Genomic DNA, 17,886 nt, shown 5'->3' with positions numbered 1-17,886 from the left:
AACATTGTTTTTTTATTTTTATAAACAATAAATCATTATAAAAGCCCATTAAGTATCAGATTCTGGATATTTGTTAACATCCATCAAAAGCCAAGAGTAAATAAATACATAAATCAAGTCACAATGGGAAAAAATGAACAAAACCAATTGTTTTATTAGGGACAAGTGATGATGATGATGGTGATGATGATGATGAAAATTTACCTTTGTTAAGAGACAATAGTATGAAAAATAAGAGCAAATTAAATCAAAGGAGGAACTATGTATTTGAAACACATGCACAAAGATTATCACTGATAATAAATACATTGCAATTAAAGCAGTCATCAGACTTACAGGGATGTATTTAATGAGATGATTGAAAGGGAAAGCCCTATACAAGCATCTTTAGTGGCAGGTGTTGTGCATAAAACCTTCAGCACAAAAACAATAAGTACTGAAATCTGGAAGCTTACTTACTGTGCCAAACAGTATCCAAATATAATTTCAACTGTTGTAAATTTGTGAATGGTTGTAAAATGGATATAAATTTTGTATTACAATAAAAAGTTTACAGCCATCAACCTCTCATAGCACACCTGTAACCCATTCTGCCATGACCATGGGTGGAGAGCTCAGCTTTAAAGGGCTATAAAAGGCAGAAGAGGATTAAATGGTAACATTTGTACTACCAACAAAATTTGATGATACTCAAGCTTTCTAGGAAAGCCTATGGCACAGTATGGACTTGAGATGTGTAAGGTTTGAATAGATGGAAGAAAGAAGGAGGGCACTTCAAGCAAGCTGGCTAGAATTAGCAACATACTGAGGGAAAGAGAGGATAGAGTACTATTAAGGTGGGTGAGACAGTGTTAAGCCTTGGCTATATCACTTCTTGGAAAATGGCCAGAGTAGATAGATTATGTTGGAAATTATTGTTGGTAAAGAGTAGCAGAAAATTTATAGTTTAAAAGTATATGTATAAATTATAAAGAACCTTGAAACTCAGCATGTGATTGCCATTTTGTGAGCAGGGCCCTCTGACCTATTAAAAGCAGCACAGAAGATAGATCTGGACACACTGGACAGGATAGGCCAGAGAATGATTCAAGACAGGGAGACCAGTTAGGAGGCTGCACAACAGGTGATGAAGGGCTAAGCCAGAGAAAAAGGAGTGAAAATAGGAAGGGATGAATTGGAGACACATTTCAAAGGAAACAGCAATGGGATTTAGTGAGATTCAACAGGTTAAAGAGATAGGATGATTCCAGGGCTTTGAGGCCAAAGGACTGAGAGAATGGGGTATCATGTTCAGAAAAGAATTTGGAAGGAAGACTTGGTTGGAAGATGGATGATTAATTTTAGTGGAGAAGTGTTCTGGAGGCAATGGCTGCACAGGTGAGAGATCAGAGATGGGCAAACAAGTATAGTCCACACAGTTTTGTGGTAGATGAAGCCATGGAAGGATGTGAGTTCTCCAGGAAGAGCAGCAGAAAGGCATAAGCTCCTAATGCAGAAGACTGAGTTTGGGGGAGATTGCTAACTCTCAGCAGGAGGAAGGAGGAAGAAGAGTGATGGAAGGAGGTGGAGGAGTAGGAACACATGAATGGCATGTGCCATCAAACACGGGAGAGTCTCAAGAAGGAAAAGCAGTCATATCTAGCAGGCCACCTCCCATGTCAGACTGTGTGTGTCCAAATCCTGCCTCTGTCAATTATTAGTTGTCGTTGCAAAAGTTTTATTCTCTTTCTTAGTTTCATCATCTGTAAAATGATGATAATATATTCTACCTCATAGGTATATGTTCAGGATTAAATGAGAAAATATATACAGAATACTTAACATAGTAATTGGCACTTACAAGAAATTAATAGATGTAATTGGTGACTTTTAAGGGAACAACAGAATGGTGAGAGAAGAAAAAATTGCAAGAGGTTAAAGGACTGATCATTGAGAAAAGACAGTGGGCATGGAGAATTACTAGAGATTCTTTGCCCAAAATTGAAGAGAGGTCACAGAACAGTTTTTAGAGAAGGCAGTGGGTGGAATAAAGGCTTTACTTTTGTTTGCTTTATACTGACCAAGGGTTATTGTTATTGTTGGGAGCTTCTTTAATTAGGGTTGGGCCATTTTTTCATTTACATGAAGTTATATGAGACTTCAGAATAGAAGCCAAACAATTGCACAGTAACTAAATGATCCTGTCAAAATACATGGAGACAGTAAAATGGTGCAGCCCTGTGGAAAACAGTGTGGTGGATCCGCAAAAGTTAAAATACAATTACCATATGATCCAGCATATACCCAACAAAATTGAAAGCAAAAGCTTGAACAGATATTTGTACACCTATATTCATAGCAGCATCATTTATAATAGCCAAAAAGCAGAACTGTCCATTGGCAAATGGATAAACAAAATGGGGTACCTAAAAGGGAATATTATTCAGCCTTAAAAGAGAGGAAATTCTGACACATGCCACAACATGGATGAATCTTGAAGACATTGTGCTAAGTGAAATAAGCCAGTCCCAAAAGGATAAATATTGTATGGTTCCACTTATATGAGGTACCTAGAGTGGTAAAATTCATAGAAACAGAAAGTAGAATGGTGGCTGCCAGGGGCTGGAGGAATGGAAAAATGGGAGTTAGTACTTATAGATATGTTACCAAAAAACTGTATTCCTTCCCTACTTTATATTGGCTGCAAAGAAAGAACATCCAGCTGGTAAGACATTCAGGTTTTAATTCAACGTCCAAAGAATGGAGAAGGGAGCACTTATGCTCTAAAGGCACCTTCTCCCTGAACAAAGGAAGATGTGGGAGTTTTCAAGAGTTAGACACGGGATGAAGAAGGTGTGTAAGAATGTATAGGGTGAAAAAAAAAAAAGAGTGTATAGGGTGGAGTTTCAGACGCACAGACACAATTTACATACATGCTTCTTCATACATTTCATGTACATGAAATCGCAGTGATTCTCACTTGGGGGAGTGATTTTTAGTATTATAATGATATGTTAATGAGGTAAAGGTAACTGGAGGTCACCTGCTCTGGTCTGCACCTGCGCTTTGCACAAGTCTGGACTTCTTCTGGCATCCTGCAGGGGCTCATGTGGCTATTTGTAGCATTTGGGCAATCTGGTGTCCTTGAGCAGCTGTGCCTCTAGATAAAGAGACCAAAGAAAAATTGTTAAGAGAAAGAAAAGAGAAGGAAAAAAAACTTAAAATTTTCCATTTGCTTTGTTGGGGCCATCCTGGGGACAGGTACGGTGGAGTTTCAGTTGGTGAAGATGAAAAAGTTCTGGAAATTGTTGGTAATGATGATTGAACAACAATGAGAATGTACTTACTGCCACCAAACTGTACAGTTATAATGGTTAAAATGGTAACTTTTATGTTATGCATTTTTATGATTATAAAAGAATATTTTTATATATGTGTAGACAATATGAGCAAAATAAGGCATTACTCTTGGCAAGATAAAATGGATCGAAAAGTCTTCAGAAACAACTTGTAACAGTAACTTTTTAAATTATGAAATATTTCATACATACAAAATGAAATACATAATGCAAATGTAGTTATAAACATAATAAAACAAACAACTAGGCAGCCATCAATCAGCTTAAGACATAGAATACTGCTAATAGTGTTGAGACCCCTGTTGCATCTCCCTCATGACAGTCCTCTCCTTCCTCCAGCAGGGGTAACTGCCATTCTGATTTTATGTTTATCAACCCTTACTTTTTATTACTATAATTTTTTTTTGAGAAAGAGTCTCACTCTGTTTCCTGGGCTAGAGTGCAGTGGCATCATCATAGCTCACTGCAACCTCAAACTCCTGGGCTCAGGTGATCCTCCTGCCTCAGCCTCCTGAGTAGCTGGGACTACCGGCACAAGCCACCACACCCAGATAATTTTTCTAATTTTTGTAGAGATGGGGTCTCACTGTGTTGCCCAGGCTGGTCTTGAACTCTTGGACTCAAGCGATCCTCATGCCTTGGCCTCCCAAAGGCTAAGATTACAGGTATGGGCCACTGTGCCCAGACCCTTACTCTTTATTGTGATATTATAACATATATATGTAACTCTAAGCAATACATTGCTTTTCCACCCAGCATTGTGAGATTCCTCCATGGTGATGTCTGTAGCATACTCATTGAAAATTGTGCTATCTTCTCAATAATTGAAGCTTTTAACATTATGTAGTGAACTCTTTATTCCAAAAAGTGAACTTTGCCTTAAAGTCTCTTTTGTCTGGTGTTAATATGTCTACATCAACTTCTTTTGGTTATTATTTGCTTATTTATATCCTTTTGCCTTCAGTCTTTGTGTCTTTATGTTTTTTCAGATGTAGCTATACCTATGTTTTAACTGGCACATTTAAGATCATTTCTTTTTACTGTGACTACTGACATGCATGGATTATTTTGTATTGTGTTATTTGTCGACTTTTCCTATGCTTTCCCCCTCCTTTCTTGACTTCTTTTGGATTGATCAAGGGGTACGTGTGTGTGTGTGTGTGTGTGTGTGTGTGTATTTAATTCCTTTTCTACTTTCTACAGATTTGGTGGTTGTGTTACTTTTAATATATTATAATACTTTTATAACACTTTGTAAAAAGTCAAGAACACATAGTAAAATTTTATGCGTACTTGACTTTTTACAAAGTCTAAAATTAATCATTGTTTTATCCTCCAAATAAAAGAACATAAAGTAAAAGGTAATGGAGTACCACCAACCTAAGACCACTTTAGTCTCTTGCCTTGGGATTTCCCAACCAGGCTGGTGTTAGTATAAATTTAAAACTTAGACCTAGCCTTTGGCTACAAACCCTTGGGGGAGTATTTCTCCTCCAACAAGAAGTGGCAATGGAAACAGATTTTTTTGTTGCTTACCCCTGTCTGTAGTCTGATGTTATATTTTCAGTCTCACCTTTTTACACTGAGGGTATAGTCAGTCCCTTGGAGAGTTCCAGTTTAGGCTAGAAGAGGGGGAGTCATTTAGTCCAGCCACTTGCTTTTTGTGAGCCTGAGCCCTGGTCTTATCCCCCCTTGCCTGGCCATTTATCTCAAAGTTTCAAGTTCTGGCATTGACATTTGCCCCCAGGTCAGCCCTAATTTCTTCATTTGCTCACCACTCTGGATCCTGCTTTACTCTCTTGGGTACTTGGGGATTTCTCTCACATCATTTCAAGCTCACAAGGTAATTTGACAGATGTGTTTACTGAGATTAGTCTGGCATCTAGGTGTTTTGAAGAAGAGCTTTTTACTTTTTAGTACAGCTAGTCTGTCCCTTTCTCTACTAAAAGCAGACAAAATCTTTTAATCTGTTGTTTATTTACATATAGAACCATATACCATCTATGGATTTTCATGTTTTGTTTCAATTTGTCCTGGAACTTTTTGCATGAAAATATACAAGTTTTTTTTTGCTTACTTTTAGAGTAGGTAAGAACATGCAGCTATAAAGAGAGATGTTCATTGAATGGCTGCTTAATGGTTATTTTTATTTGAAAATAACCTAATGTTAAATCATAAAGGATTCATAGAATAGATTTTGCTACAATTCTTACCCAGTTAATAAGAGTTGAATGACATGGAAAGATGTTCATGATATGCTGTTGAGTAAATTAGTTGTTTTGTACAACCTCATTTTTTATTTTTACAAACATATTTATATTAAAAGGTTCTGGAAGGAGACAAATCCAATATTTTAGGGTGATATCATTAAAAAATATATTTGTTTACTTGTTGATCTCTATTTTCTAAATGAACAGTATTGTGTTCTTTTTATGTAAAGGACGTAACTACAACAAAAGGCAGGGATTAGTAAACTGCTTTCTAACCTTGGAGTTGTGTGACAACAGAATGCGTCTGTCTTGCTGAAGTAGTGGAGTCCCCAAAATGGAGAGTGTCAGAGGCTGGGTGACCTCCAGGATTGCTGTCATGTTATGATTCGAAGATTTCATCTTATTTCTTTTTTTCTCCTACGAATAGGTCAACCAATCAATGCTTCAGACAGACAAGCAAATATGCATCCCGCCGGAGCTGCCGGAATTGCTGAAGCAGTTTACCAAAGCCGCCATCCGCACGCAGCCGCAGGACCTGATCCAGTGGGCCGCGGAGTAAGTGCTCCTGTCTCACCTGCGGCCCCTCGGAGGGCGGGGCTGGGGGCGGCGGTCAGGGACAAGTGCAGAGGTTGTCATGGCTGCAGCCAGGGAGTCGTGCCTGATCAGCCTGATCTTTGTGATTTTCAACTCTCTCATTGCTTTGGTGCTTTAAAATCAACTCATAAATATTAAATCAAATTGGGCGAGGATGGGATGCCTTCCCTAAGCGAGTGAGACCGAGCAGTAGGACGCCAGGGCAATAGGCCAAGTGTCCTGAGACAAGCAGCAAGAGTTAGATTACCACATCACACCGCACACTCACGCACCCCACCCTGCGCCCCTTCCCCCTGTCCCAGCAGAAAGAAGGGCTGGGAATCTCCGGTGAACTTAGCCGGCCTGTATTCGTTCTCCTGTCTTACCACTAGAGGGCAGCAGTGCACATGGGGGAGTCAAGCGCAGGCCTTCGGGGGCGGGGCACTGGGTGGGGGCGGTCCAGCTGGTCACCCCTTTAATCAGACACCTTCCTCCACTGCTGCTGAAACTCATACTTGCACCCAGCCAAAGACACTTTGTAACTTGGCTTTGGGGAAATTATTATTTTCTTTAGTGTTTCTTTGAGCTGTTGCCGCAACATAAAGATGTCCACACAGTACACATAGCATCCTGGAGAACGGAGGCTGAGCAGAGTAAGGAGGTCAGGCCTAGCTGAAAACGGTGTGCCTCAAACACAGGTGCCTCCTGCAGGGCAGACCTCCAGAGGACGCCGAATCGATGGAGCTTACACAACAATAGCTGCTGACCTGCACTGAAGCAGCTTTACACAGAAAGCCTCTCAGCTATGAAATTGCTACTTAGACAAACTCACCTGCTTGAAACTGGGGAACCAGGGCTTGGGGCAGGAGTTGGGAGCTAACTAGACCTCTCCGACAATTTTCAGGCCGCATTGCCTGTTTGATAGTTGCCTCCTTAGTAGTGTTGCAGTGGGAAAGGGGTAGTAAAAGCGGCTGTTGAAAGGGAACCCGTGGGCTGGGGGAAGGGAGATGTCCTCAGCCTGAGGTTGTGAGTGGATGTATTGAGCAGATGGTGGGGGGAAAGTGTGGACACCTTTGCCAAGGCACAACACGTCATCTGAGAGACGCCTTACAGAGGAGACTCTGAGCCAGTGCTCTTGTGCTTTGGGGCCAAGTTAGGATGAAGCTTTCACAAATGAAAGGAAAATAAGCCAGTGGTGCTCATAAAAAGAGACAAATGGTATTGCTCTGCCTAGTAATGAGCCCTGTTTAGTTTTCCATTCTAAATTTTATATATTACCTCTAAGATTGAACTTTAGCATCAGAAGACTAATTTCCTTTGGCAGAGTCAGACTGACTTTGTTTTATACTATACAATAGTTTAAAACCCATTTTATTGTTCTTACACTACTGTTTCATTATAAGAAAAATGGTATTTCTTGGTATTGTCCCTGAAATTTATGGAAGAAAACATTCCATAATTGTAGCCTTCTTGCTCCCATATTGTAGCATGTGCTATAAATTTTTTAGACACCCATGAAAAATCAGTTTGTAGTTTAACTACAATGAAAACGGAGAGCTTGACCTAAGAGCACTCTTCATGCCATTCAGACATGAAAAGCACTTATCAGATGGTTTTATGTGACTTATAAACCTGTAGCATTTTAGAGAGTAAAACTCCACAAAGTATTTCCAAGATAAAAATATGTATTTAATTCATTGCAAGCAACAATTTCCCTACATATGTGCTGTCAATAAAGAAACCACTACCAGGTATTAGCAAGACATACACTTATTTGTCCTGTGGTAGGCATGTGTGACAACACAAATTTCCAATATATGTGTATGACCATGGAATTGTTCACTTGCAAATGAAGCTCAGTAATTCAGAGGACTAAGTCTGTGACTACAGCCTTGTTTCCGTGTTCTCTAACCAAATCCACTAAAAAGTCCAAAGATATTGCTGCTTAGTGTCACTCTCTACCAGGGTGGTCACTACTATGGAATGAGTTGCTGTATATCTCTGTCCCTGCCATTTATATCTCCCAAGTCTGGTTATAAAGGCTGAGGCCACACCCTGATCCTGTTTTCACACTGCACCCACACCCACTCCAACACTGATCTGTGTGCAGAGATTTCTCATGCACATTGTTAATGATGGCCTTAAAGTATTTCTTCTGCCCTTTCTACTCATGACCTCCAAGGGGGGGTGACTGGCATGTATTGCTTTAGTCTATGTAGCTTCAGCTCTGCATTGCTATGTGGCTTAGAGATGGGCAGTGTTTGGCCCCATCATTGTATGGCTTGACCCTAAAATGGGCTTTTATAAGATTCCTTCTATATTCTTTTTATGTTCCCTGGATCTAGAGAAAGTAGTGGAAGGGAAAAAGCAGGAAGGGACAGATGTTTGTGATTCAGGGATAGTCAATCGCTAGGCTTTTGATGGAGAGGACAGACACTGCCATACAGCATCATGACCCACGTGTCAGCTGCTCATGTCCATTCCCTGCCAATCCTGAAATAGGACTCAGTATTTTTTCCACATTGCCCCCAAACGAACTCTTCTTCACAAAGCATTAGAGAGCAGGCAGATTGTACTGAAAATTTTGAGGGAAGATAGAGAAGGGTTTTACTTCACATGTGCTGCATAATATGAGGTCATCTCAAACCCTTCTTTGGCTTGTCTTCTCTCCTGACCTTCCTTAGTGCCCTGCCAGCCTTCTCTCCCTTCCCTCCTGAAGCCTAAGCCTCACTACCTCCACCCAGAAACCCTTCCTGACTTGCCCCTACAGCACCTTGATCTCTTCCCATTTCTTATGCAAATCACTTTAGTTCTCTTTCAACTTCTTTTCCCAAGATTGTATATATATGTATTCATGTGAAAATATCCTATATAGATCTCCTATGATATATATGTCTCTGTGTGTGTGTATAAAACTCTTAGGGATGACTGAAAAACAAAAACCTGGACCCAATATGCTCCAGGGAATTGCACACCAAACTTTTGTTAGTTATTCTGAACAAATCTTTGTATTCCCTAAGCATTCTCTGTATCTTAAGTGTTAACAGAAAGTAACATATTCAGGCCTTTCCCATATATAAATGAACCACAGTGCCTGATACATAGAAGCCACTTAACAAAGGTTCTTTCCTCTCCCCTCTTCCCTCAAAAGAAGGTGGGCGGACTCCTAAAGCAGCCAGAGGCCACTGTTGTATAGGATGCTTCCCCTACTCTCCGACTTTTTTCTTGTAGTTATTTTGGGGCTTTGTCCCGTGGAGAGATTCCTCCAGTGAGAGAGCGGTCTGAGCGAGTCCCTTTGTCTAACTGGGCAGAGCTAACACCTGATCTGTTGAAGATCCTGCATTCTCGGGTAAGGACTGCACTGCAGCATCCAGGGGGATGCCGGACGATGCTTAGGCTGGGTCCTCCTGTCAGTCAGCTGACCACTTAGCACCACCTTGAAACTCAATAAACTGTGGCCTGAAAGTAAATCTTCCCTTGGGGAAATAGGAACAGGCTTGAAATGGGCTTTCAGTTGAGTTGTCAGTGGGGTCATCCTAGATTCCCCTGAAGGTGGCAGAATGTCCAGGGGCTCAGTGCAATGCCAATCCTTTCTCTCTAGAAAGGCACAGGTCCCTAGTTCCTCGACAGCGTCTCCCTTACTAATCAGGACAATAATATGATGCCAATCAGGGTTTGGGGAGGGGCATATTGTAGCTCCCCCAGCTGTCCCAGGTGCAGACATAGCCAAGCTTTTGGGGAAAGCCCTGACTCTCTTCACACCGCATCATCCTGTGAGCAGCCAAGTGAATAGAGGAAGAGGCTCTGGCTTGAGAAAGTTTGGGGTTTGGCCAATTCCCAGGAAATATGGATTAGAACCACCATGCCTTGCTTTAGGATGCAGGACAGAGTGGTTTGGGGTGATTCAGGGCTGACTTGGCTACCTACCTTGGTCCCAGAGGCTTAGCGTTTCTCTAGATCAGAGGGGCATGAGAAATGATGCAGTGCTTCATGGGAGGCACCTGTGGCCTGTTGCATTATTGGCCAACAACCAGCCATTCATTCTCTCCCTCCTTTTAACCACCAAGTACCTTGTGCAGTGAACATGGCCAGGCTCTAAAACAGACTCAGGTAACGGTGGGAATTTCCTATCATTCCTAAGGAAGCATGAGGGATGCATTTGAGGTCTGGTGCTAAGAACTCAGTGCAGTCTGGAAGTCAGAAACCTAATGTCTTGTTTACCACTAATTAGTGGTCTCAGCAAAGTCCTCTGCCCCTTGGTTTTGTTTTCAGGCCATCCTATCTGTCATATAGGGACATCTTAGTACTAAAACAGCAGATGATAAAAATATCAGAAAAAAATTAAAATGTAGTATAAATGTATGTCTTTCCCATAATTCTGACATCTGAAGTTAAAAAAAATCATTAAATTATATCTCACCATGCTCACAGCCAAACAGAGTCGTCATTTACTGTCCCTTGCTATGTGCTGGGAGAACAGGTCTGGGCTGGGGACGTGTTTGTCGGGGCCTTCTGTCACCCTCTTCCTCATCCTGCGTTTGTCTGTCCCCTGCCCTGCAGGTTGGCGGCAGACTGATCATCCATGCAAATGAGCTGGCCCAGATGTGGAAGGTGCTGAATCTCCCAACAGATCTGTTTAATGGTGTGATGAATGTGGGTCACTTCACCGAGGAGATCGAGTGGCTGAAGTTCTTAGCCCTTGCTTGCAGCTCTCTTGGAGTTGTGAGTCAGCTTTATTTTTTGTTGCTTAAGGGAAAGTCTCTCTCTGGGCCTGGAAGGACAGCACATCTACACACACAGTCAACCCTCCAGGGCTGATGACCAGCGTGCCTCTTCTTGTCTTCTCTGCTTCTCTGAATCAAGGTCATTTCTATGCTCATCAGCCGGAAGCAGGAGCTGGGAGGAGAGAGAGAGAAAAACTACCATCAGGCTCTGGGGAGAGTTGACTAAAGTGTGGCTTTTGGATTATTTATGAATTTCAATCATTGCCCTCAGATTTATTTTCATACCACTCCACTCCCTCCATTCGTATTCTTAGAGATAACCAAGAGCCAGCTATAGAATAAGATTTCCAGACACCTAAAAGATATACCAAGAGACACTTTTTAAAAGGAGTGCAGCATTATAGAAAAATACTATTTGACAAACATAATTGGATACAAAAATCAGAGATAAGAAAGCAAGAAAGGAGAGATGAGGCTATTTCTAGACTTATAGTCATGACATCACCATGGATGCAGGATGTTCATACAAATTTATACCTTTTCCAAATTTGACTTGTTTGAAATTAGAAAATCCATTTTCTTGTTTTAAAGAAAAAGATACTGAAAACAGTTTAGATCTATACATATTTAAAGCTTAGGTATCACATGTGGACTCACTGTTGTCAAACACTTATAATAACTTAAATGAAAATGATTGAAAAGCATGTTTTTTTTAAAAAAATTCCTGAAATATAAAAAAGTTTAAAAATTAATGAGAAAATTATTGCCTCTGCCAAAACCAAATGGTATGAAAAGGTGGTTTGGATCATTCCACATATCTAAACACAATCTTGGTCTTTCTTCTCAAATATGCTTGGAATGCATATTTGACATTTTTGTTTCTGAGAAAATTTAATGGAAATATTGTAGTCCAACTTAGAAGGAAAGGAAAGGCCATTGGTGGTGGGTTTTTTTCTTCATTGTCCTTTGTAGCATTTACAGAATGAATAAATAACTATCTTCCAAAGAGAAGAGGAAAATGCAGCAGGGGCAGTGATTTGTCAATCAGGACTCAGGATTGGGGGAATCACAAAAGGGAAAATTTAAAAATGATACATTTCATTAAATTCTCATAGGGTTACAAATTCAATTGCACCACATTCAGAGATGTTTTTTCGGGGGGGGGGGGGAATGTATCTTTTAAATTTTATATTTTATCTGTAGTTAATTCTGATCTTTTTGAACCACCCCACCCACAAAGGGTAGAGTAAGAAAATAAATAAGTTGGATCCTATCCAGGAATTTCAGTCTGATGCAGTAACTGAAATAGCCTGAAGGTAAAGATCCCAGTCTTTCAGGTTTTTCCTCACCACAGTCTCTTCTCCAAGATGGCAGTTGAATGTATAGGGAAAAGGGTGACTCTAGGATCCCAGAGCAGCCAAGTGAAGAGCCTCCCACATCCCTTGGTCCTCTCTGGCGCCTCTGGTCTCCATGGCAATGCCCGGTCTGTCTGGTTTCTAGCTGCTTGCAGCTGAAGTCTTTGGTCTCAACTCTCTCGGATTGGTCAAAGCTCTATGAAGCTCTCCCCGGTTCATCTCACTTCTCATTGGTGTTGAGGCCTCCTTGAGTCTCTGCCAGCTTATCCTCACCTGCTCCTGGCTTTGGTGGTCTACTTCACTCACCGCTTTGTGAGATGTCCGAGTCCTTCCCTTGTCCCTATATCTTGTAGTGACCAAGAGTGACTTTGGAAATCCAAATTCCAACCCTCCCTCTGCTTAGCCAGCATGCAGCTGCGAGATTTCCTCTGATATGCCTTCCTCCCAAATTGGGGAGGGGAAACTACAAGGTGAATTGTATCTTTCTACTTCCCTTAAAACAAGAAGGCTGGATTAAATGTTCCATGAGTTTCTTTCACCTCTAACATTCTATGATTCTATTCCTGCTTCTCTCCTTCAACCAAGATACCTTCAAGGCCTACCTCTGGATAACAGTGAGCTCCTCCAATTCTTTTTTTTTTTTTTTCCTATATATTTTTAGTTGTCCGGTTTCTTTCTATTTTTTAGTAGAGACAGGGTCTCGCTCTTGCTCAGGTTGGTCTTGAACTCCTGACCTCAAGCGATCCTCCCGCCTCGGCCTCCCAGAGTGCTAGGATTACAGGCGTGAGCCACCGCACCCAGCCTAGCTCCTCCAATTCTGAGAGCTGCTAAGATATCTGACTTTGCCCCTCCACGTGCCTATGTAAAAGAACATCTAGAGGTAAAGTCAGCCTGGGGGTCAAGTCAGTAAATAAAGAGTGCCCTATGAATCCAGGAGCCAATACCATTATACTCGCTTGTATCGTGTTGGACTGCTTCTGGGATCTTAAAAATAGAGTTGGTCAGTGCTATGGTCTGAATTTTCATGTCCCCCTCAAAATTCATATGTTGAAATCTTGGCTGGGCGCGGTGGTTCACGCCTGTAATCCTAGCACTCTGGGAGGCCAAGGCGAGTGGATTGCTCGAGGTCAGGAGTTCGAGACCAGCCTGAGCAAGAGCGAGACCCCATCTCTACTAAAAATAGAAAGAAATTATCTGGCCAACTAAAATATATATAGAAAAAATTAGCCGGGCATGGTGGTGCATGCCTGTAGTCCCAGCTACTTAGGAGGCTGAGGTGGTAGGATCGCTTAAGCCCAGGAGTTTGAGGTTGCTGTGAGCTGGGCTGATGCCACGGCACTCACTCTAGCCTGGGCAACAGAGTGAGACTCTGTCTCAAAAACAAAAAAAAAAAAAAAAGAAATCTTGACTTCCTGGGTGATAACACTAAAAGTGGGGCCTTTGGGAGGTGATTAGTTATGAGGGTGGAGCCCTCATGAATGGGATTAGTATCTTTACAAAAGAGGCTTGAGAGAGCCTGTTTGCCCCTTGTACCATGTGAGGACATATAGAAGGTACCATCCACACAGAAAGCGAGGAACAGACCCTCACCAGACACTAAATCTGCTGGCACCTTCATCTTGGACTTCCCAGCCTCCAGAACTGTAAGCAATACATTTCTGTTGTTTATGTAATAAATCACCCAGTCTGGCCAGGCACGGTGGCTCATGCCTATAATCCTAGCACTCTGGGAGGCCGAGGCAGGTGGATTGCTTCAGCTCAGGAGCAATCAGCAATAGTGAGACCCCGTCTCTGCTAAAAATAGAAAAATTAGCCGTGTGCAGTGGCCCGCACCTGTAGTCCCAGCTATTTGGGAAGCCGAGGCAAGAGGATTGCTTGAACCCCAGGAGTCTGAGGTTGCAGTGAGCTACAGTGATGCCACTGTACTCTACCCAGGGTGACAGAGTGAGACTCTGGCTCAAAAATAAATAAATAAAAATTACCCAGTCTAAAGTATTTTGTTATAGCAGTCCAAACAGACTAAGACAGGGTCATCATCTGGTGGAGTCCTTGTATTCTAGTTAATCCATATCTCCTTAGAAGTAAGCCCAGGAATTCTCTTCTTCCTCTGTGCCATCTAGCAAAGCCAGCTTGCTCCTTGTAAGAGAGTCTAATAGTGGGAATTTTTACTCTAGTAGGTAATAGGTACATTTACTCCAGTCTCTAGCTCTCTGGGTCTAACATACATAATTGAAAATGCTATGGCGTGCCTAACACAGTGGCTCATGCTTATAATCTTAGCACTTTGGGAGGCAGGAGGATCGCTTGAGCCCAGGAGTTCGAGACTACCCTGAGCAAGAACGAGACCCTGTATCTACAAAAAATAGAAAAATTAGCTGGGCTTGGTGGTGTGTACCTGTAGTCCCAGCTACTCAGGAGGCTGAAGCAGGAGGATCACTCAAACCCAGGAGTTTGAGGTTGTAGTGAACTATGACGATGCCACTGCACTCTGGCCTGGGAAACAGAGCAAGACTCGGTCTCAAAAAAAAAAAGAAAAGAAAAGAAAAGAAAAGTGCTGTGGTGTACAGACCTGTATTTCTCTTCCCTTTCAGCACTCCTTCCTCTAGGCTGGCCTATGCCATCTCCTGTTCCACTGAGTGATTACAAGAGATCATGTATGTCATAAATAATTGTGTTCACTGAAAGGAATGACTTATATTTTGTTAGTAAACAATTTGCTTTTTGAGCCTTTCACCTCTGCCTTTGAAAATGAGACCCATAAGGTGCTTAAAGGCTACCTCTATGAAGCAGATCCCCATCTGACTAAACATTCTTGTGCAAGAGAATGAAGATCTGTGTTTACTTTAGATTTATGTGTTTACTGAAAAGCTCTAGTCCAAACAGTTATTTATCCATTCATCCATTTATTAAATCTTGAAAAATATTTAAAAATCTTATGAGGGCAATAGAACTTGAAGGTTTATTGTTTGAATGGTCAATAAAAGATGGTATTTAGGGCTGAAAGCACCTATGTTAGTTTGCTGGGGCTGCCATAACAAAGTATCACAGACTGGGTGGCTTAAACAACAAAAATGTATTGTCTCAGTTCTGGAGGCCAGAAGTCCAAGATCAAGGTGTTGGCAGGGTTGGTTTCTTCTGAGACTTTTCTCCTTGCCTTATAAATGGCCATCTTCTCCGTGTGTTCCTCTGTGCCCCATATGTCTGGTGTTTCTTCTCCCTTTCTCTGCATCCTAATCTCCTCTTCTTATAAAGATACCAGTCATATTGGATCAGGGCCCACCCAAATGACTTCATTTTAACTTAATCACCTTTGTGAAGGTCCTATCTTCAAATATAAACACATTCGCATGTTCTGGGGGTAAGGGATTCCACATACAAATTTTAGGGGGACAATTCAGCCCATAACAGTACCCACAGGGAGAGGGCAACAGAACAAAGGTAGGAGGAGTGCAGGGTTTTTTTTTGGAGAAGCACAGAGGATGAGCTGTGCATGGAAATGATGAAGCTTAGTGTGTGTTTGCAAACCTACCCCAAACCATTCTCATGCTGACCTCATTTCACAAGCGTGCCTTAACATCCTCACCGACAGCCTCATGTATGCCCATCCTCCCCCCTCTTAATTAAGTGGAAGTGCCTGGAAGTGCCTGTTCTTCACAACGGCTTTCCATGAGAGGACCCCCAAGGGCAGGGGAGAGTAAATGAAGGTGGCCTGCTGCAAACCCAAAATTTCTTGGACATGATGTGGTTTGTCATTTCAAAATTATTGTACATTGAGGATTCTATTTCATAAAATAACAATGCTTGTTAAATATAGATAAATAAAATTTAAATATGAACTCAATTCAAATTAATAATAATTTGTTAATGTAAATAATGCTCAAATTACTTGCCATCAAGTAACACTGATCACTCCAGGAAGAGAGGCCCAGTTGATTCACATCCTTATAGATACCTCCTACCTCACAGACTTACATTCCCTGGGTAACACACAGCACAGTTAAAGAAGCATCATCTAGACTTTAATTATTTTCAGGGATAGGATGAGAACAGAAGAGCAAACATCAACTGCCCAGGAAGTCTCCAGCCATGTGGGGAGATAACAGAGCTGCTTGCTCATGCACCCAGTCACACCTAGTTCACCACTCAGCACTGACCTTCCACTGATCCCTGGAGGGTACAGAAGGGTGATCTGTACATCATTAGTGTTCATAAGCCACCAAGATGTTTATGCTGACCTTCATTTCACAACTGACTTGTGAAATTTATTTAAAAGGTAGGTTTATTTAGAGATGGGATCAGTTCTGAGCATGATCCTTTAATGTTCAAATTTCATTGTAAGGAGTGTTTCTGCAGCAACCTTCTATTAAAACTCCTGGCACTTATCCTCTACTAATTTTTCCCCGAGCAACAACAGGGTTTTAGTATTACATGATAAAAAGTATTAGATGATCCTATTTAGATGGATCCACATGTTTTAGGAGAATGGGTTTTATCTTTATGTTTATACCATTTTCCCAGCATCTGGGGCTCCTTTCTCCCTGGGGATATTACCCTTCTCTTACATTTTCCCCTACTGTGGCACTGATGCAAGTATCTTGCTGGAGAATAGAGGCTAGAATAATTACCTCAACTCTTTCAGAGATAAGACTGGACAATAATAAGTAATAATTCTAATTTTGTAGAACATAAAATCAATTTCTCTCCTTTAGTGGTGTTATTCTGATTAACAAATACCTTAAAGTATTCAGGAGTTTATAGACTTAATTCCTTGAGAGTAGCCCCCTAACAAAGAAAGGAAAGAAAAAAAAAAGATACCCAATAGATACTCAATATTTTTAGAATGAATTTGACATTTGAATGACATTAGAGTGACATTTGAATGTAGAATTTTCAAGCTTTCTAGAATCTTAACTCATTTCCACTTTATTTTATTAGAGCAATATTTTTGTTTTCTTTCCAGTATCTAAACTGATCTCAGGAATCTAGCCTGGAAGAGTAACTTCTCCTCATTTTATCTTACTGTTTTATAGACGATTGCCAAAACTCTAAAGATAGTGTGTGAGGTTTTATCATCTACCCACGATGGTGGACCTGCCCGGATCCCTTTCAGCACCTTCCAGTTTCTCTACACATACATTGCCGAAGTGGATGGGGAGATCTCTGCATCGCATGTCAGCAGAATGCTAAACTACATTGAACAGGAAGTGTAAGTAAACTTTTACCGATTGGGGTGAAAGAATACCAGGAAAAAAAATCTAGCAGGTCAGAATATGGTTGAGATTACTACAGAAGTAGAAGTTACCGTGGAGTAAAAGTGGAGGAAGAGAAAGAGCAGGCAGTCAAGACTTAAGAGAAAAAGAAGGTGATGTGGGCAGAGCAGCAGCAGAATTAATTTGGAGTCAGAGGGTTGTTTATATATTGTCTTTCTTAGGATTAATTGTTAAGCGAGCTAACCTCAGATATACATTTTTCCAAACAGAATTGGTCCTGATGGTTTAATCAAGGTGAGTGACTTTACCCAAAACCCCAGGGTTCGGCTGGAGTAAAAGCACAATTCTGGCAATTTTAAAGGAAGATACAGAGAAGTACTTCAGAATGACTGAACTCCATACAACATCCAAAGTCAATTTTCTTGTACAACTGGTACACACGAATAAACAATTAAGCAAATATATGAAATCAGAAA

At 41.2% G+C, this 17,886-nt stretch overlaps 1 protein-coding gene across 1 annotated transcript; it reads left to right on the top strand.

The window, feature by feature from the left end:
* The first annotated feature begins 5,035 nt into the window (after window positions 1–5,035).
* ROPN1 (rhophilin associated tail protein 1) lies at window positions 5,036–17,886 on the top strand. The gene is made up of 6 exons (XM_069472712.1): window positions 5,036–5,085; window positions 5,875–6,103; window positions 9,353–9,470; window positions 10,682–10,843; window positions 17,231–17,406; window positions 17,680–17,886. Exons 2-6 carry the CDS (start codon window positions 5,988–5,990, stop codon window positions 17,744–17,746), a joined length of 639 nt encoding a protein of 212 aa, XP_069328813.1. The 5' UTR covers window positions 5,036–5,085; window positions 5,875–5,987; the 3' UTR covers window positions 17,747–17,886.

Source organism: Eulemur rufifrons, chromosome 7 (genome assembly GCF_041146395.1).
Source record: "Eulemur rufifrons isolate Redbay chromosome 7, OSU_ERuf_1, whole genome shotgun sequence".
Classification (NCBI taxonomy): Eukaryota; Metazoa; Chordata; class Mammalia; order Primates; family Lemuridae; genus Eulemur; species Eulemur rufifrons.
Note: the sequence above shows the minus strand (reverse complement) of the source record. Positions and strands in the feature narration are given on the sequence as shown.